The 21,582-nt window shown below is 37.8% G+C and overlaps 1 protein-coding gene and 1 pseudogene across 1 annotated transcript in view; both read left to right on the top strand.

Annotated features, from left to right (window-relative positions):
* The window catches only part of PSPH (phosphoserine phosphatase), a 34,701-nt gene extending 13,367 nt beyond the window's left edge, over positions 1-21,334 (top strand). Inside the window, exons 2-6 of the mRNA XM_039849136.1 lie at positions 16,189-16,347; positions 17,047-17,181; positions 17,672-17,817; positions 18,785-18,933; positions 20,851-21,334. Coding sequence (XP_039705070.1) covers positions 16,208-16,347; positions 17,047-17,181; positions 17,672-17,817; positions 18,785-18,933; positions 20,851-20,958 — 678 coding nt within the window. The 5' untranslated portion in view covers positions 16,189-16,207 and the 3' untranslated portion in view covers positions 20,959-21,334. The remainder of the gene's footprint in view (positions 1-16,188; positions 16,348-17,046; positions 17,182-17,671; positions 17,818-18,784; positions 18,934-20,850) is intronic.
* Positions 1,711-1,829, top strand: LOC120591902 (uncharacterized; annotated as a pseudogene).
* Positions 21,335-21,582: the final 248 nt, after the last annotated feature.

The following is a 21,582-nucleotide window of genomic DNA, read 5'->3' as shown; positions in this document are numbered from 1 at the left end:
GTATTATAAGTGAATTGCCTGGGAACCCTAGTCCTAGTTAGGGAGAATTGTAGTTACAAGGCCTGTGTGCTTGGTGCATCAGATATTTAATATTCAACCGATCAAGTTTGGAATAAGGAAAGTTTTTATTTTTTGAAATGGTACCATGACAAGAAGATGGGAGATTTCTAGCTTTCTCAAATCCATCTTAAGAACTCTCCAAGTTTCTGTGCCCTATAAACGGGGAAAGGAGAAGGGGTGGGGCAAGAAATGAGACCCAAGGAAGAGGAGGAAATCTCCAGATCTCTTGGTTCCCAGTTAGTCAGACCATAAATTACTTGAGTCTTAGGTAGAACTCTTCCAGTCAATTAGCATATCTGAGGGAATGCAGGCTGGAAAGGCAGAGTCAGGGAGAGAAGCAGAAGCATTCTAACCTATTACAACCCCAGCCCCCTTTTTTTGTTCATCCTTCAATCTTGAAGGAAGTAGGGCTACCAGTTCCTGCTTCAATCAAGAGGGAGGATTAGTTTATAAGATAGAGTTAGATTTGTCTGCCTATTGTGCCCCTCCTATCTGGCTCTTACAATCTTACACACCCACCTCTTCCACAAAGGTCCCTGAGCCTTAGAGGAGGCATTCTGGGTGTTCAATTTACATGCAGAGACCACAGCAACGGTAGAAGAAGCAGTAAGGATACCTGTACCCTAATATGAGAAAAATAAAAAGTAATGAACACAGGCAGCAATAACCTGACAGATTCTCCTGGCCTGCAGTACCTCTGATGATGTTATCAGGTACTCAGGAAAGCTCTTACACAGTATCAATCACTGAGATCATTAAAGCCTGAGCTGTTGTGATGATTTCTCCTGTTTACATCATGTTGTCCAGCTGCAATCTGCAATTGCAAGGCTAAAAACAAAAACAACAGTTTTAATTTTTAATAATTCCAAGGCAAAGAGTGAGAGAAAAAATGAACCACTAGTTAAGAGGGTTATAGCCAAACACTTCCACCAGAAAATTTCAGGATCCAGCCCAGTCTACAAGTGAAAAATAAACCTTTAAAGACAGTTAACTGAACTAGAATTTACTATCCACAATTGTGCATTATAGTCTCTATTGAAACAATTTTTCTCTGTAAAATCACACCCATTTTTACCAAAGATAGCCAAATTAAGACTAATTCATTGCATAAGTCTAACTTCAGTAAACTTGGCCTTTTAACTTGCATAAGTGCATTAATAGCAGTTGATCATATAAGCTCCCTTAAATCTGCTTTGTTGGGATTTCATAAGGAATCTTTAGATTGAACTTCAAGTAGCCTCTCGGAGCTAAGAAACCAAGCCACATCCTTGCCATCAGACCTTGCCTACAATACCTATAGAATTGGGTGAATTCCTCAGGTTCTTGAGGTCCCTAAAACATCTTGAGGTGCTTCCTTTGCCATCTCCTAGGAAAGCAACCTTCATTCCTTACCTGGAAAGACTGCTGTGAACCATATAGGCAAGGTATCAGGCTGTTTTTCCAAGGGGCTTTTATTGGCTTCTTAATTAAGTCAACCTTAATTACTTAAAGCTTTTTGATGACATCAGGAGTCAGCGCATGTCTTTCAAACACAACATCAGGAGTTTCCATTTGTACCCCATTATAAAGAGAACAGATTCTTATTGGATCTATGTAAATAACCATATTGCTATGAAAATAATAATACTCAGTAAGAGTTTCCAAATTCTGGTCTACGGCCATGCTACCCTGAATGAGCCTGATCCCGTATGATCTCGGAAGCTAAACAGGATCGGGCCTGGTTAATATTTGGATGGAAGACCACCTAGGAAGACCAGGTGCTGTAGGCTTAAAATATAAGGGATTGTAAACTGACAAGGTCCTTGCAATCTGTGAGGTCAACCAAGGGTTGCCTTGCCTGAAAAATTTAAAAAATTAAAAAAATTTAAAAAATAAAGTTTCCAAATTCTGGAGGGATCAGGTAGGGAGAAAAATGTGAATATCTCAATACTGCTTACAAAGGCAAATTTTCCTAAACTGCTCCAAGTCACAAATCGCTTAAGAGAAACAAGTTTCCTTATATCTGGAAAACAAAGGACTTAAAAATCAGCAATATTTCAAACAAAACGTTATAAGAGTTATAATCATCTTCAGTTCATTCAGTCACACAATCAATACTTGTTTATCTTGATTATTTGCTAGTATTTCCATGAATCCAGTTATTTATTGGAGTTTTATAAATTTTCATCGAGCAAAAGTATATCATAAAATAAACCAGAGTCCTCAGAAACCTATATCATAAAATAAACCAGAATCCTCTCCATGGACCTTTCTGGAGATAAAACATACTCGCAAAAGGCATTAGAGTTAAAGAATGACTGTCTGTAGATGACAAAAAACTTAAAAGGACACCATTACAGATCTGATGATAATGCAATCAATAATGCAACTTGGCTTTTCTGTATCATCATGCCTACCCAGGGAAGATCACCATCTTGAGTATTCAGGTTAGCACCCACCGCCACCATTCTGAGTTTCTTTGAAAGTTCTGTCTCAGTCTCCATCATAAGCTGCACTGTTGTCTGTCAGACACTCCCTTCCCATATAAATTTCTTATCTTCATATCAAGGGGAAAACCTGAAAAGATTTTTCAGACAACTGGCATTTAACTGACTTGTTTATACAATTTTAAAAGAGCCACATTCTTTGCAATCTCCTGTAGAACAAAGCATCAAGTATTTCAAAAGGCAGCCATATGCTTCCTTTTATACTTTCTAAGACAGCTTAAGTTCTAACAATTTAAAAATCAAATTGTCACGTAGTTTTGTTTTTACTATTATTTTGACAGGTACAGAGCAGAGAATAAACCTAACAATGTCCACTTGTCCTAACTTACCACCATACTCATAAAACCTTTGTGATTCATTTTAACACACATGTCAATGTGCTTGGCAAGAATATAATGAATAAAATGGCAAGTAGTAAAATCTAATTTATTTCTAGAACACTGGAGAAACTTTATGGGGAGCACACACATACACAGCTTTAACTTTGTAGACTTTTGGTGATTGTTATATAATTTCTAGAACATCCATTTTACTATTAAGAATACATGTATACAAATGCATTGTTATTTCTTTATTTGATAAATCTTCCCATGTAATGTCAACATGCCAAACTAAGCCTAATTAGTTTAATATTTCTCTTTTATAAAGAGAGAAAACAAATCTTTTGTGGTGATATAGGGCAGGGCAAATTTCCTCAAGTTGGGGGAGACCAAGCCCTGTATTGAGAGAAGAAAGAGTTCTTTGACAGAGAGTAGAAAGAATTCAACACACACGCCAAAGTAAAAGTCAAAAAGATAGTTAATTGGAGAAGAGGTAACACTCCATAGACAGAGCATGTTCTCCTCTCAGAGGCAGAGAGTAAGAGGGACAGTGAGAGAGAGACAAAGTAAAGGCACTGAGAGGGACCCTGGGTGGGGAATTCAGTTTACATGTCATTCTTTTGTTCCTGTGAGTTACAGTTTAAAGACTTTGTTTATCCATTTCCTTTAATATTGACATACAGTGAGGAAGGAGAAGGGGAAGAGTATGTAACTGAAAAGGTAAGAATATGTCATGTGAAAGGCCTGCTGGCAGTTCTCAGCCTTTAATCCATAGGTTCCCTATGGTTTTAGCCACAGGGAATGAACGATTTTATTTTGTGTATTGCAGCCACTTGAAAACTGTTTTTCCTGTTTCCCCTTCACAGGTGTGGGAAATGGGTTGTGAACAAATCTTCCTTTGTTCTGCAGGTGTCCTCATGGCCTGGCTGCAGTATAGCATATTGCAGTATCTGAATGTAGCTTAATTTAACATTTTTATTCTCTTGCTTCCTCCCTGTATTACTTGGATTCAGTCTATTTAATTTATGAAACATTTACTTAACACTTCTTGGGTGCAAGAAACAGAAATAGATAATTCAGTCAAGATCCCTATGCTGAAGGAACTCACATTTTAGGAGAGGAATGGGAGTGATTGATTCTCTGGGCTAGAGAGAACGAGGAAGGAAATAGTATAGTACAGGGAGGTCATTTAATCTGTACCTTAAAGAATAAATAGGAATTTGTTCACTAGATTTGAGGGATTAGGCGATTTCAGGCAGAGGGAACAGCATTTGCAAAGATGTAGAAGAATAAAAAAAATGACATATTTAAGGAACAAGAAGTCCTTTGTATTCCCTGAACATTAGTTTTGTGTGTGTGTGTGTGTGTGTGTGTGTGTGTGTGTGTGGTAGTTGGAGGGAAGAAGAGCAATGGAGAGTAGATTTGTGAAATAGATAGGTGCCAAATCAGGAAGAGAATAAATGAATTGAATAACAGAGAAATTAATTTATATGCTAATGACAGGGATTAGATTAGCAAGGGCATCTTAAGGTTTGATATGATTAAGTCTGCACTTCATTTGATTCTAGAATCCTTAGCAGCCAAACTTGAATACAGACAGATACAATAACATAGTTAAAATGCAAATGGCCATGTTAAAAATGTCTTTACCTTTTAGTAATATATACTGAAATATTCTTGTATGAGATATGATTTAATTTGAGATAATGAGGGAAGGTGGATGTGTGTAGGTGTGATACAGTGATTTAGATTTATAATAAGGAACAAATATTTGGTCTTTATCCCCATTTCTGGCAAGAGCTTCTAAAACCCTTGGAATTTCCTGTGGTGAGAGTAATGTGTCTCTTGTTATGGTAATGAGGTGACTTTTGGACTGTACCTAAGGGCAGGGGCTGTTTGCTAGGGGAGCAAACCCAGTGATTTGAGGATTGGAACTTTCAGTCCCACCTCCCTTGACCACCCTGCAGGGGAGAGGGTCTGGAGGTTGAGTTCAGTCATCAATGGCCAATGATTTAATCACTCGTGCTTTTATAGTGAAGCTGCCATAAAAACCCAAAGGGCAGGGTTTAGAGAGCTTCGGGGTTGGAGAATGTTTTACTTGGAGAGGGTGTGGAAGCTCTGTACCCTTCCCAAATACCTTGCCTTATGCATGTCTTCTATCTGGCTGTTCCTGAGTTATATGCTTTTATAATAAACTGATGATTTAGTAAGTAAAATGTTTCTCGGAGTTCTGTGAGCCACTCTAGTAAATTAATTGAACCCAAGAAGGGGGTTGTTGAGACCTCCAGCCAAAAGCCAGTAGGTTGGAAGAACAGGTGACAACTTAGACTTGCAATTGGCATTTGAAGTGTGTGAGGGAGTCTGCCTTGGGTGACTGAACCCTAAACCTGTGGAACCTGATGCTTTCTCTGGGTAGATAGCGTCAAAATTGAGTTTAATTGTAGGATATGCTGCTGGTGTTGGAGAATTGCTTAGATGTGTAGGAACCTCCCCTCCGCCATGTTGGAATTGGGTTTGGAACCTTTTTTAGTGGGGTTGTTGTTGAAGCAAGATTTGTTACAATTGTTGAAGCAGGATGATGAATACATGGAGTTCATGTATTCATTTCTCTATTTTTTTATGAATTTGAAATTTTTCATAATAAAAATTTTTTAAAAATGGTTAGTTGTGTGTATGTAACTCATGGTTATATCATTTTGTTTATTCGTTCAACTCTCAGAAGATAATTGAGCATTTACTCAAAAGAGGCTTAAAATAGGTGTTTTAGAAATTTTTGGATCTTAGTTTAAACAGCTTCTTATCCAGGAGTGGAGGTGACATGCACATAAATAAGTTTAAGATAAGTTGGAATATTATGAATTTATTATATTAATATATTAAAAACAGGTCTACATAAAGTACCATGGGAGTTCTGGGGAGAGATAGCAAAGATGGCATTTGAGCTTTGTCCATTCACTTAATTCAACAAATATTGAGCCTCATGGTGTGCAAGGTACTGTTTTCAGTCCTAATGTTACCGCTGGGGTGATGTGAAATCTGGCGTCGCCCCAGCGGCATGGCGGAGGACGGTGGTGTTGTGTGTTGTCCCTCTGTTCATCAAAATCCTTGATGCAGCAAAGAATTACAGATCGGTGAAATTTTTAAAAAGTAAGATTTATTGAAAGTACTTTTTAGAAGGAGATGGGCCATGCTAAGGAAGGTTTCAGCCCTGTGGAATTTGGGAGGTGAAAAGATAAAACAAAGTACGCCCCAAAGGAGGAGTGGGTTTTCAGCAAGGAGAGCTGTAACAACTCAGAAATGGGAAGGTCTGTTTATATTTGGGCCATGATGGGAGGTCCTAGATGATTCCTATGTGAGGTTACCTTAACTGACAGCTGGCTGCTATATAACACTTTGCTTACTGGGCATGTGCTTACCCAGAATTCAGTCTGTTATAATTTGATTCATGAACTTCCAGGCATAGTTATAGTATTATAATGACAGTACAATGGATCTTAAATTGTGAGCAAATTAGGGTAGTACCTCCTGCATAGGCGTTTGTGGCTGGTGTAGCCAGCAGCTTTTTTGGCCCTTGTGCTCTAGGATTTGGGTTAATCCTAGGGGAGGTGCTTCTGGGAGGTCCTTAAGGAAGGTCTTCAAGGGAAGTTTCTATGGTTACAGAGCTGGGCCTTCGCTCCTGTGGCTCATGCCTGACTAACTATCTAATACTAAGGATCCAGCAGTGAACAAAGCTGATAAAGATCATACTCTTGTGAAATTTACATACTAAAGAGAGCAGGTAGACAATACGTAATAAACATAAATACATTTTCTCATACGTTAGGAGATGATAGATGTTACAGAAAAATTGAAAAGTACAGCGTAATGAGGGAAATTAGTCATGTTGGGCATAATAATAGGGATGGGGAGGTTGGCTCACTGTAGGGTGGTCAGGGCTGGCTCACTGAAGAAGGTGAGATTTGGGCAAGCTCTTGAAGAGAGAGTTGGCCAAGTGGTTATTCAAATGAAGAGTATTCCCACTGAGGGCACAGCTGCCTGGTGTATTTGCAGAGCAGCAGGAGTATCAGTGATGGAGCAGAGTGAGTGAAGGGGAGATGAGTAGGAAATAAGGTTAAACATGTAATGGGGAGAGCATGGCGGTAGTGATGGTGAATTATAGAATTATAATTCTTTAGAATTATAGATAATTGTGAGAACTTTTGCTTTTACTTTTAGTAAAATAAGGAGCCATTGAGGGATTTTGAGCTAGCAGTGTGACATGATTTGGCTTACAGCTTACAACGATTACTCTGGCTCTTGTGTTGAGAACAAATATTGGAGTAGGGGACCTTTTAGGAGGCTATTGGTATAATCTTCACAAAAAACGTTAGAGACTTGGGCCAGAGTGATAGCAGTGGATGTGGTGAGAAGTGGTCAGATTTTGGTTAGATTTTAAAAGTAGCAGCAACAGCATTTCCTGAAAGATTGGATGTGAGATTCAAGAGAAAGAGAAATGTCAAGGGGACTTGCCATTAAGAGAGTGAAGGAAGGCTACAAGAATGGCAGTTTTGATGGGGAAAGGAAGATCATGAGTTCAATTTTGGACATGTTAAGTTTAGGTTGTTTACTAAACATCTGAATGGAGCTCAGGTAGGTAGTTGGAATTTAGAGTTTGGGAGAGAGAGAGACTGGGCTACAGATATATATTTGGGAGTTGCTGTCATAGAGATTACATTTAAAGCCATGAGCCTCAGTGAATTCATCTAGGGAGTGAGTATAGGTAGAGAAGATCAAGAATAGACCATGTATAATTGCAACATTAAGAGGACAGAAGAGAATCAATCAGCAAAGGAGCTCTGTCTCAAAGAAGGGACAGTATGTGAACATGGGAAGCCATTCCTCTAAACTGAGGGATAAGTTTAAACAAGAGCATGATAGTAGGGGAAACAAGCAGATTGTAGATAACCAGTAGCATCTGTGTTTCGTATTTATGTATTTTTTTTAAACAATGTTTTTGTTGAAGCTTCATCCACATTTAGGTTGATAATGTTAGTGAAGAGTTTAAGATTCAACTAACTGAGATTAATCAATTTACCCTTTCTTTCTCCCTTAGTGAGTCTCCAATTAAACTCATGTTTCCTATTTGGAGGTCTCTTATTAAGGTCAGCAATTAGGGCCAGATAGTAAATATTTAGGCTTTGCAGGCCATATAGTCTCTGTTGCAACTACTTGACTCATGTGTTGTAAGCAGCTATAGACATGTGAACAAATGAACGTGGCTATTTTCCAGTAAAACTTCACTTATGGACAATGAATTTTGAGTTTCATGTAATTTTCTTGCATCTATAAAACAGAGTCACGTTAATGGAGTTGGAGCTGCCATTCTAGGAGAACTGCCTTGCACATCTTATGTCTCAAACCTATGTAATGTTAAAACAGGGTAAGATAACCCTGGATCTAAGACAGCATTGCATCCCAAACATCTGTTTGCAAAGATAACAAGGAATCAGATATTATGACTACTGGATTAATGACTACCAGACTGAAAATTAAAAACATTCTTTAGAATTAGCATCACTATGTTAGCTTATCTGCTTCTATGGAAATTCCTTCCTTTTGTTGATGTAATTATTTCCATTCCCTTTCTCATAAATTGACTTCTAATCAGAACACTATTTAGGTTTCTTTCTGAATCAGTGCTTCCAGAATAGCTATTCTTTTTTTTTCTTCACTTTTTTAAAATTTAATTTTATTATTAGTTTCAAGTATACAGTACCTTGGTTACACATTTATATAGCTATTCTTTTGGATATCAAATAAATGCTTGTTGCCTCTCACTTTGGCCTTTTATTTTTAAGTTGTATGTCACAAAATATTATTCTTCCATTGATTTTGTTTTCAACTATTTAAAATATAAAAACAGGACATACAAAAGCAGGCTCAGGCTGGATTTGGCTTACTGGCTATAAAAGATATTTTTTTTCTGGGTCAGCTTTAAACTACCAAATGCGTTGGTTAGAAATCAGTTACATAGTAGACTGACCAGCTCTTTTTAGTCTGTTTTCAGCTGATGTCTATTCTAAATATAGCTTATTTATATCATTTGTGTGGCCTCATTCATGACATATTAGTCACTTTGATGGGAGACTGGTTTAAGAAACCTCTAGGATCCTGTTCACCTCCAAGATTCTAGTCCAATGATTTTCTTTTATTTTTTTTTAAATAAAGTTTATTGGGGTAACATTGGTTAATACAATCATATAATTTTCAGAGGTACAGTATCATTTGACATCTGTATATTCTATTGTGTGTTCACCACCCAAAGTACAGTTTCCTTCAGCTACCATATATTTGATCCCCTTTACCCATTTCACCCTCCCCCTATGCCCCCCATATTTGATCCCCTTTACCCCGTCTTCCTCCCCTCTTCTCCCCCACCCCACTGGAAACCACTACTCTACAGTCCTCTGATAACCACTAGTCTATAGTCCATGTCCATGAATCTCTGTTTGTTTGTCCTGCTCATTTGTTGCTTTTAGGTTTATATCCCACATATAAGTGATATTATGTGGTTTTCAGCTTTTTCTGTCTGGCTTTTGGCTTAGCATGATTATTTCGAGGTCTATCCATGTTGTCACAAATGGCAGTATTTCATCTGTTCTTATGGCTGAGTAATATTCCATTGTATATATGTACCACAGCTTCTTTAGCCAATCATCTATCGTAGGGCACTTTGGTTGCTTCCATGTCCTGGCCACTGTGAATAGTGCTGCTATGAACATTGGTGTGTAAATATCTTTATAGATATGACCTAGTCTTTGGGGTAGATAACCAGTAGAGGGATTGCTGGATCATACGGTAGGTCAATTCTTAGTTGTTTGAGGAACCTTCATACTGTACCAATTTGCAGTCCCACAAGCAGTGTATGAGGGTTCCTATTTCTCCGCATCCTCTCCAACATTTGTTATTGCTTGTCTTGTTGATTATAGCCATTCTAACAGGTATGAGATGGCATCTCATTGTGCTTTTGATTTGCATTTCCCTAAGAGCTAGCGATGTTGAGCATCTTTTTATATATTTGTTGGCCATTTGTATGTCCTCTGGGGAGAAGTGTCTGTTCAGGTCCTCTGCCCATTTTTTGATTGAATAGTTTGTTTTTTTGTTGTTATTGAGGCATATGAATTCTTTGTATATTTTGGATATTAGGCCCTTATCGGGGGTGTTGCTTGCAAATATATTTTCCCATTCCGATGGTTGTCTCTTTACCTTGTTGATGATTTCTTTTGCTGAGCAGAAGCTTTTTAGTTTGATGTAATCCCATTCATTTATTTTTTGCCTTTGAGGTCAAATTCATAAAATTTTCTTTAAGTCCAAGGTCCTTGAGTTTAGTTCCTATGTTTTCTTCTATGCATTTTATTGTTTCAGGTCTTATATTCAGGTCCTTAATCCATTTTGAGTTAATTTTGGCGTGTGGTGATAGACAACAGTCTAGTTTCATTTTTTGCAGATGACTTTCCAGTTTTCCCAACACCATTTATTGAAGAGGCTCTCCTTTCTGCACTGTATGTTTTTCGCTTTTTTGTCAAAAATTATTTGCCCATATAAATATGGGTTTACTTCTGGACTCTCAATTCTGTTCCACTGGTCCATGTGTCAGTTTTTCTGCTAATACCATGCTGTTTTGATTACTGTCGCTTTGTAGTATAATTTGAAGTCGGGCAGAGTGATGCTTTCAGCCTCATTCTTTTTTATCAGGATGGCTTTGGCAATTTGGGGTCTTTTGTGCTTCCAGACAAATCTGATGATTTTTTGTTCTACTTCTTTAAAAAATTCCGATGGGATTTTGATGGGGATTGCATTAAATCTGTATAATGCTTTAGGTATTTGGTCATTTTAATTATGTCGTTTCTTCCAACCCAGGAACACGGAATATCTTTCCATTTCTTTGTATCTTCTTCGATTTCTTTTAATAGGGTCTTGTAGTTTTCATTATATAGGTCCTTAACATGTTTCGTCAGATTTATTCCTAGGCATTTTATTCTTTTTGTTGCAATTGAGAAAGGAATTATTTTTTCAACTTATTTTTCTAACACTTCGTTGTTAGAGTATAGGAATGCTATGGATTTTTGAACATTGATTTTGTAGACAGAAACTTTACTGTATTTGTTTATTGTTTCTAGTAGGGTTCTTGTGGAGTCTTTAGGGTTTTCTAAATAAAGAATCATGTCATCTGGAAATAGTGACAGTTTGACTTCTTCGTTTCCTATTTGTATGCCTTTTATAACTTTCTCTTACCTAATTGCACTTGCTAGGTTCTCCAATGTTATATTGAATAACAGTGATGATAGTGGACAGCCTTGCCTTGTTCCTGACCTTGGAGGGAAGGTTTTTAGTTTTTCACCATTAAGTATAATGGCTGAGGGTTTGTCATAGATGGCCTTTATTATGTTAAAGTACTTTCCTTCTATACCAATTTTGTGAAGTGTTTTGATCATAAATGGATGCTGTATCTTGTCAAAGGCTTTTTCTGCATCTATTGATATGATCATATGATTCTTATTTTTTAATTTCTTTATGTGGTATATCACATTAAAAATTTGTGTATGTTGAACCATCTATGTGCCCCTGGGATGAAGCCCACTTGATTGTGGTGCATAATCTTTTTTAATATGTTGCTGTATTCGGTTTGCTAGTATCTTATTTAGGATTTTTGCATTTGTGTTCATGAGAGATATTGGTCTGCAGTTTTCTGTTTTTGTGTTATCCTTACCAGGTTTTGGTATCAGAGTAATATTGGCCTCATAAAATGAGTTGGGAAATATTGCCTCCTCTTCAAATTTTTGGAAGAGTTTGCAGAGAATAGGTATTAAATCCTTGAATGTTTGATAGAATTCACTGGTGAAGCCATCTGGTCCTGGACTTTTGCTTTTTGGTATGTTTTTGATAATTGTTTCAATTTCCAGACTGCTGATCGGTCTATTTCGATTTTTCAGATCTTTATTCAGTCTAGGAAGGTTGGATTTTTCTAAGTACTGGTCCATTTCTTCTAGGTTATTAAATTTGTTGTTATGTACTTTTTCATAATATTCTTGTATGATCCTTTGTATTTCTGTGATATTAGTCATAATTTCTCCTCTTTCATCCCTGCTTTTGTTTATTTGTGTCCTTTCTCTTTTATCTTTGGTGAGTCTAGCCAGGCGGGAGTTTGTCAATTTTATTAACCTTCTCAAAGAACCAGCTCTTTGCTGCATTTATTGTTTCTATTTTTCTTTTGTTTTCCATTTCATTTATTTCTGCTCTAATTTTGATGATTTCTTTCCTTCTGCTGACTTTAGGCTTCATTTGTTCTTCCTTTTCTAGTTTTTTAAGATGAAGTATTAGGCTGTTTATTTGGTTTCATTCTTGTTTTTACAGATAGACCTGTAATGATATGAACATTCCTCTTATGACCACTTTTGCCTGTCCCAAAAGTTTTGATATGTTGTATTATCATTATCATTTGTTTCTATGTATCTCTTGATCTCTGTTTTTATTTCTTCTCTGGCCCAGTTATTCTTCAGTAGCGTGTTGTTTAATCTCCATGCATTTGTGGTTCTTCCTGATTTCTTTCTGCAGTTGATCTCTAGTTTCAAAGCATTAAGATCAGAGAATATGTTTGGTATGATTTCAACCCTCTTATATTTGTTGAGGCTATCTCTATGTCCCAGTATGTGGTCGCTTCTTGAGAATGTTCCATGTGTACTAGAGAAGAATGTATAAGCATCTCGTTTGGGATGGAAAGCTCTGTAAATGTCAATTATGTCCAGTTGGTCTAATGTGTCAATCATGGATGTTATTTATTAATTTTCTGTTTGGATGATCTGTCTATATCCGACAGTGGGGTATTTAGGGCTCCTACTACGATGGTGTTTTGGTCTGTTTCTCCCTTTAGTTCTGTTAGTAATTGCTTTACATATTTCAGGGCTCCCTGGTTGGGAGCATAGATATTAATAAGTGTTATGTCTTCTTGGTGCATGATTCACTTTATCATTATGAAGTGTCCCTCAGTATCTTTCTTTACCTTTTTATTTTGAAGTCTATTTTGTCTGATATTAGTACTGCTACCCCCTTCTTTTCTCTGTATGCCATTTGCTTGAAATCTCATTTTTCACCCTTTCACTTTGAGTGTATATTTGTCTTTGGAGCTGAGGTGTGTGTCCTGGAGGCAGCATATGATTGGGTTTTGTTTTTTGATCCATTCTGCAACTCTGTGCCTTTTTATTGGTGAGTTCAGTCCATTTACATTTAGGGCGATTATTGAAATATGAAGTCTTCTTATAGCCATTTTATCTTTTGCTTTCTAGTAGCTCGTTGTTTCCATTGCTTCCTTGTCCATGTGTATCTGTTTTCTTTATTTTGGTTAGGTTTTGTGGGGTTTGCCTCTGGATCTTGTTTCATGTTATATATTTCAGTTCTCAATCTTTGGTGTGTGGTTACCATTACGAATATGTAAAGGATAGTTATATATATACAGTTGTCTATTTTCTTCTGCACATGCCTTATCTCCTTTCCCCTTTGTGAATCTGGATCTTTGAATCCTCCCCTTTTCAGTCATTGTTGTCTCAATTTGTCCCTATGTATGCTGAACATTCATTACTATCTTGTTATAACAATTCATTTCTTATTATTTAAGCTATAATGCCCTGCTCTTAATAAGGGTCGTACTCCTTTTCTATTTGCCTGATAGTCACTTTACTCCTAATTATGTATTTTTGTTGTTGTTATTTTGTTTTAGGTGAGCTGCCCCTTTCAGTATTTCCTGTAATGCAGGCCTCGTAGTGGAGAATTCCCTCAATTTTTGTATGCCTGGAAAGGTCTTGATTTCTCCTTCTATCTAAAGGAGAGCTTAGCTGGATACATTATTCTAGGCTGGTAGTTCCTTTCACTTAATAGTTTAAATATTTGGTTCCATTCCTTTCTGGCTTGTAAGGTCTGTGCTGAGAAGTCCGATGATAATCTAATGGGTTTACCTTTATATGTTACCGTTTTCTTTTCTCTGGCTGCCTTGAGAATTCTATCTTTGTCATTGATTTTTGATAATTTTAATACAACGTGTCTTAGTGAAGGCCTTTTGGGGTTGAGATAATTGGGTGTTCTGTTGACTTTTGAATTCCCAGCTCCAGCTCATTCCTTAGATTTGGGACATTCTCGTCAACTCTTTGTCTTTAAATGCTTTCTAATCCCTTCTCCTTTTCCTCTCCTTTGAGAGTGCCCATTATTCTTATGTCTCATGTCCTGATGGTATCAGCTAGTTCTTGTATTTCTCTTTCATTATTTTTCGTTCTTCGGTTTCTCTCTTCTTCCTTCCTATTTATTTCTAGATTTCTGTCTTCGATCTCACAGATCCTTTCCTCCATTTGGTCGACTCTATTTCCCAGGCTTGCTATTTCATTTTTAACTCTTGCAGTGTGTTCTTCATCTCCAGAATATCTATTCTGTTTTTCTTGAGGGTTTCAGTCTCCTTGCTCTGCTCATCTAGTTGTTTCTTTTAATTCCTGAAATTGTTGCTATGATTTGTTTTGGATCTCATTGAGTTTTTTCAGAAGTACCATCCTGAAGTCTCTGTCATTTAAGTCACATATTTCTATGTCTGTAAGCTTATTTTCTGGAGATTTTTCTCTTTCTTTCTGAGATGCCTTGCCACCTTGGTTGTTCATGGTGTCTAATGGACTGTTTCTCTGCCTTGGCATTAATGGAAGTCTATTCTGTTGTTTTTCCAGAAAGATTTATTAAATAAAGGTCTCTCTTTAGCCTGCTGCAAAGAAGGCGCTCTTCTTTTGGTTTCCAGTAGGTGGCGTCTAAGCCTCTTGGAATCCTGCAGTTTCAGTAGCTTTTGCTCAGATTCCCCTGGGGCTCCGAGGTAAACTGCTTGGGGGGGGGTGGTTATGGGGGCAGGGACCCTCTGGGTTGGGCGTTGGGGCATGCAACTCAGCCTTGGTTTTGCAGCCTCCTTCAGCAAAAATCAACTGTTGTTCCTCTGCAGTCCCGCCCCACTTCTGCGCTTTCTGCCCTGATGACTGGGCCCTCTGGTCAGCTGAGTACAAGCGCCAGCACTTCCAGGCAGGATGGTTCAGGAAAGTTGCTGCGCCTTTATCGCTCCCCCTCCTCCTACATGGAGCTCTGGTGGCTGGAGAGACAGTTTCTTTATTGCTCCTAGTCTACGGTCCGACACCCGGGGTCCTGACCTGTGGTAGCTCTTATGCACAGATCCCACGCTCAGATGTGCTGGTGTGCAGTTTGGGTGTTTTTAGTTGAGTTTTAGATGTTTAGCTTATTGTTGTTTCAAAGGGAGAGATCTAGGGATCTCTCACTCTGCCATGTTTCCGCCGAATCCCCCCAATGATTTTCTTAAAACATAAAATATCTCATAATTCTTTTTGAAACTCTGTCTTTCATAGCTTCTGCAGTACTATGGTCTCCCAGAGTTTCTTTCTGTGATGTTTCCTTTCCATTTTACTTCCCAGGATCCTGACTTGAAGGTGTCATTCCTACAGGCTCTATTCTCATCACGCTCTGCCTTCAGTTACCACCTCTACACTGGTGGTAACTAATAAATGCGTGTTTTTAACTCTGACCCCTCTTCTGAGGCATAAAGGCTTTCAAGGTTTCCCATTACTTAGAAGTTAAAATCCAAACACCTTAGCTTGACCCAAAGCCCCACTTGGTCTGAACTCATGCACTGCCTGGCAGCTGGACTGAGCCACTTGGCACCTTCCAGCTCATTATCCATCATTCTTTCTCCTTATCATGGCCCTGCTTTTCCTTGTGCTATCACTACTCTCTTTCCTTACCTCCATTTTCCTCCTTCCTACTCCCAGCAGATACCAAATTGATACCCTGCCCTTTGAGAACCCGCTCAGAGGGCTCCTTGCTTTTTAAGATTCAGCTCAAATGCTTGTGCCTCCTGGAAGCCCTGTGTCATAGACAAGATTAAACATTTTCTTTGTGTGCCCTTAGTATCTTATGTACATTTCTATTTTTAGCACTTGCCTTATTGATATTATCCGGTGAGAAACAGTTGCATATTGATTGAACATCTAATATATTTACAAGTTGTTACCATCACTAGACTGAGTTCCTAGAAACAGTTTGGGTCCTGCTCATCTTTGTTACCCAAGAGCCTGACATTTAGAAGGTGATTAATTTGTGTTAAAAAATGAATGAATCCATGAGTACATTCTTATGTGGGCTACACTAACTTTGATATAAATCAAAGTACTTTGGCATTATTAGGCAAAACTGGACCTTTTATGATTGTATTTTGTGTCTTTAAATATGTTTATATATATATTTTTTTGTGGTAGGAGGAAAATTCTTCTAAGGATGGTCTCCCACTCAGAGCTGAGGAAACTTTTCTGTTCAGCTGATGCAGTATGCTTTGATGTTGATAGCACGGTCATCAGAGAAGAAGGAATTGATGAGCTGGCCAAAATCTGTGGAGTTGAGGATGCTGTGTCAGAAATGTAGGAACAGTATCTGTTTACTTTATGAAATGATATAGAATTGCAAAAGATAGTGACTTTTGGATTACATGCATGATCAGAGCCACAATTCTCTGATTTTAGTCCCTGGTTGTGAAACATGGGCATTAGGCTTTTTCTTTAATCACGTAGAGCTGAAATTGGCAGTGTACATTATCTAATCATCCATTTACACAAATATTTATGGCAAAAAAAAAAAAGCTGCTCTGACAAACAAATATGGATAAGACACTTTCTTAACTTGGTTAGCGGAATAGTGAATATCACCAACCAAAGATGACCTGGGTGGGTTCTCCAAGTGTCCAGTGCTTTGTTTCATGGTTAAGAGTGTGGCCTTAGTGGTTTGCTGGAAAGGAAATTTTGGTTCAGAGTCTCTCAGTAGATGCCTGGATGAGAGCTCCTCCTACCCGCCTACTTGGCAGTCACTAGGTCATGGGCCATTTTAGGTTCAGCTGCATTTGATAAAAGAAATGGCCCTAAAATATTAATGTGATTCTTAAGCAAACCTTCAATAGTTTGTTAGGCATCGCTTCCATACCATATTTTGTCACAGGAGCCTCTAGGCAGCACCTTCCTCATGGGTCGACATTGTGATGTACTGGGGAGGTTAGGCATGTAAACTTTGAGAACAGCTGACTTTGATGGCCTGATCGTTGGCTCACTGTTGGGTCTTTCTCCTAGGACACGGCGAGCCATGGGTGGGGCAGTGCCTTTCAAGGCTGCCCTCACAGAGCGCTTGGCTCTGATCCAGCCCTCCAGGGAACAGGTACAAAGGCTCATAGCAGAGCATCCCCCACACCTGACCCCTGGTATAAGGTAAGAGGAGCCTCAGTCTGGGTATATTGTCTTTCTATTAGTACCTGCATTTGGGGGCATATTCTCCTGAGAGTATCTCACCATTACTTTAAAGATCCCTTCTGTGTGGTTCTTTTGGCACTTATAAAAATTTTTGTCTGGCTGGTTAATCCTATCCCTTTCGGCCTACCTTCTTTTCCTAGGGAGAGCCTAAGCCTCCTCTTTATCTTGTGTTTCTAAGTCTAAGGGCGGAATAGAGTTGTGGAGTGGTCTCCTATAGCAGTCAAGCCCCACCCATTAATTTATAAGTGCATTTAGAAAAACATAGGTAAGACATTAATTCACCAGGCAATATACCTTGTCCGATGTACCTTGGGCAAATGCATTCAAGAGAAAAAATAGATTTATATTTTAGTTTCTTTTTCATGTTTCATGTTTTCCCTTTTGTATTAATCAGTGTTTGGTATTATATATACATATACATATATACATATTTTGTTTTGTTTTGCAGGGAGCTGGTAAGTCACCTACAAGAGCGAAATGTTCAGGTTTTCCTAATATCTGGTGGCTTTAGGAGCATTGTAGAGCATGTTGCTTCAAAGCTCAATATCCCATCAACCAATGTATTTGCCAATAGGCTGAAATTCTACTTCAATGGTAAGACTTTAATGGTAACATTTTCTCTTTCTTCTCAGTTTTATTTTTCAATATTCTAGGTAATGTCTTTTGGAATGCAATTTAAGCAAGGAGACATCAGGATAAAATTTTGAGATAAAGGATTCTGTTGACTGATGTCTTTTACTCCTTGGTATCCTGTACTCTGCAAAACAGACTTAGGTCATCATCTTTCCTAGCTTTAGTATCCATAAAATCTATCAGTATGTAACACTTAGTAAAATGTTAATTTCTATGTAAAATTCACATGATTATTTTGTTATGCATTATATTTCAATTTTATGAGAGCTCTCATATATTTGAACCTCCTTAAACTCAGGAAAGAGAGTTAATTTGTTAGCAAGTCATTGTACTGTAGTTGCCTTTGGAGATGCCTCCTGGCCCCTTTCAGGACCATCAGAGGGCCACAGCTGTAGTTTTCTATTATTTCAAGATGTCTCCAGTTACATCAAGGGGTGGCTGACATGCTTAAAACCAAATAATATTCAATATGTTAACAGAACACTTTTGAACAGTCTATAGATAGAGATCATTAAAAAAAGAAATAGAGTAATGATTGTGGTAATTACTGTAAGAATGGAAATAATCAACTATAAGTTGGAATCTCTTCCTAGATGAAATTATATATTAACTTATTTTAAATTTAATATATTACTATCTCACGGTGTTCTGCAACCTTAACAATGTTTGAGAATTACTACACTGGAAGCTTAGAAGATAAAACTATTTACCCCAAGGTGTTTATGACCTAAAGGAGTAACCTTGCATTTATAATTTAAAATCTTGTTTATTCTGAGGAATAGGTATCGAAGTCCAGGCTTTGTCGCTCTACTGAGGGCCATTTTTAGCTTTCTCAGTGACATTTAAGTGAGGATATCATCTATGTGCAAAGCTGACCTACCATTCTAATTCTGTGGATCTTTAATACTGTTTTAACTGCACTTTTAAGGTGAATATGCAGGTTTTGATGAGATGCAGCCAACAGCTGAATCTGGTGGGAAAGGAAAAGTTATTAAACTTTTAAAGGAAAAATTTCATTTTAAGAAAATACTCATGATCGGAGATGGAGCCACAGACATGGAAGCCTGTCCTCCTGCTGTATGTATTATGCATACTAATTTTTTTCCAGTTTACTTTTGTTTTAGATAGCTGATCTGGAATTCGATAAGATTTATGAGAGTTAAACAATCAAAAATCTAAATATCATTGTAAGATAAAAAACAATTAAAAAAACCAAATTCAGTCTCAATATGTAAATTGACTTTTGCAGACCTAAGGAACTGAGACTCGTGGAGGTTTGATAATGTGCCCATATTAAAGCATTTTATTCTTCTAAATTAATGTTGTTTTCTGAGACCAACAGGAAATAAATGCTGTATAGCAAATGTCCTAAATATCAAATGTGTTCATCTCACATAGGATTTTGCCTTTATCATTTCTTAAGAAAAACTGAATAAAAAATATAGTGGTGAACTTTTTTACTACCTAGCTTCCTGAGATCTAAAAAGAGTAATTACTTTTGTAAATGATTAATCAAACGTGGTTATAGAATCTTTTTGGATCCTTTTAACATTACTTGCATCAGTTGAAGATAACACCTTTTTAGGTAATTTATAACCAACATTGGGGCTGATTAAGTAATGAGCACCGGGCTAGTTTAATGAGGAGTACATAGACATGAAATGTAGAGTTCTTTCAGGGAGCTCTGACTCCCATTGTCGGGATGTGAAAAAATTATATAATTTACATTCCAAAATTATAAATAGTCTGACCGAACCAAGAGAAAGTGGCATGCATGCAGGTATGTAGTCCTTGGAAGGTGGTCAGAGGAATCTGACCTAAAGGAAGGTTAGCAGCTACCTCATGAAGGCCTGGTGGGGCTTAGGAGAAGAAATTTCCAGATGGAGGGGAAGTAGCAGAGCAGAGTGGGATGTATTAGGCACAGTCCTGGGCTGGTCAGTGGGCAAAAACCAACAGGAATGGGTGTAAGCAACCACTGAAGACCCCACACTTCACCTGACACTTTGGTGTTACTTTAGGTCATAGGAAGCCCTAGAAGGCTTCTGGAGAGAGAAGGAATGAGTCAGCTGTGTTAGGTGCTGGCATGTAGAAAGGGCTGCCACAGAAGCAGGAAGCTCAGTTAGGAGACTAAATTTAACTAGAAGGTAAGAATCTAGGAATATTTTTCCCCCTTGTGTGGTATGAAAATTAAAATGAAGAGAAAGGACAAGTAAGAGAATTTTGTACTTTCAAATTAGTATATATCGTGTCTATATCCTGGCAGAAAAAGAGAAAATACCATTTTAAAAGACTTAGAAAAGGGCCTTCATCTGACCATGCTGGCATCCTGATCTCAGACTTTCAGCCTCTCAATCTGTGAGAAATAAATTTCTGTTGTTCATAGAAAAAAAAGATTATTGAGTGAAAGAAGATATCACTTAATAAAAATTAACAAAACAATGTAACTTTAAATAATTTTAATGATGAAAATTTGAGTGCCACCAACAGTTATTGGCGTCATCTCCTCCAGCCCAGGATACCACACCTCCCTGAGTGAGAGGTCCCTCAAGTTCACCCAGAGCACCAGTAGGGAGATTCCTGCTTTGGTTCTGATTCCAGGCCCCAGTGGAGTTCCATGACACCACAGGCTTCTCTTTGATCTTCCCTCTTTCAAATTTCCTGGACTGCAGGTAATTGCTGCAAATTTAGGAACTCAGACATTTACCATCTGATGCAATTTTATCTTTGAGCAATTGCCTTGGTTTTAAGAGGGCTTCAATTCTTTTGAAGCCCGCAATGTCCAGGTGAATGGATCTGCAGCAGTGGTGCACTTACTCATTCGCAGGGTAGTAGGAGACTCATAGGGAGCCCTGGAGGCACTTTGGGTGAGGATGGGCTTACCTTTCTTTACACCAACAGTTTATTCTTCCAAACAATACTTACTGCCCTAGGCTGCTGCCGTATCATTTATTTCAAAAAACATTTCTCTCTCTTCCTTTTTTTTTTCCTTCTTAGGATGTTTTCATTGGATTTGGAGGAAATGTAATCAGGCAACAAGTAAAGGACAATGCAGAATGGTACATCACTGATTTTGTAGAGCTTTTAGGAGAACTGGAAGAATGATCGATTTTTATATAGTTCACAACTTTAGATTAATTTTTAAAAGTGATACAGTTTGATGCAGTTCGCTTACCATTGCCAATTACAACTTAATGGATACATTTGATACTGATTATCTGTACTTCTAAATAAACTACAGTTAGGCCTTCTAGAGGCCATTGCTTTTTCAAACTGCAGTTCCAGTATTATGACCATTAATTACCTGGAGAGTTTTATCATCTGTTCTTTATGTATTTTCCTAGCTTTATTTTATTTGAAGCTTTTTAAATGTGGATAGTAAATTAAACACCTTCTCTGTTGAAAATATGGATTAGGCAGCTTTAAGTGAATATTGCTTTTCCCTTTGGTATATAAATAAAAGTTTATCCTTGTATCAGAACAGATTTGTGGAATTTTCATTTCTGCCTATGATGTATTTCAGTAGCCAATATTTCAAGTACCTCATGTGTTTGAGTAGAAACAACCTCAAGGCAAAGACCCAAGGAACTATGAGGGGGTCCCTCTGAGCATGGGGCAGAGAGCTTGTCACAATGTACCCGCCACTCATTCCCGCCCACTGCCACACTGAGTGAAGCTCTGGGCCAGAAGGATGGAAGTGCTTTTATTACCTCTTGGAATTTGTCATAT

Source organism: Pteropus medius, unplaced genomic scaffold, assembly GCF_902729225.1.
Source record: "Pteropus medius unplaced genomic scaffold, Ma_sr-lr_union100, whole genome shotgun sequence".
In the NCBI taxonomy this organism is placed as follows: domain Eukaryota; kingdom Metazoa; phylum Chordata; class Mammalia; order Chiroptera; family Pteropodidae; genus Pteropus; species Pteropus medius.
This window is presented reverse-complemented; position numbering and strand designations above follow the sequence as displayed.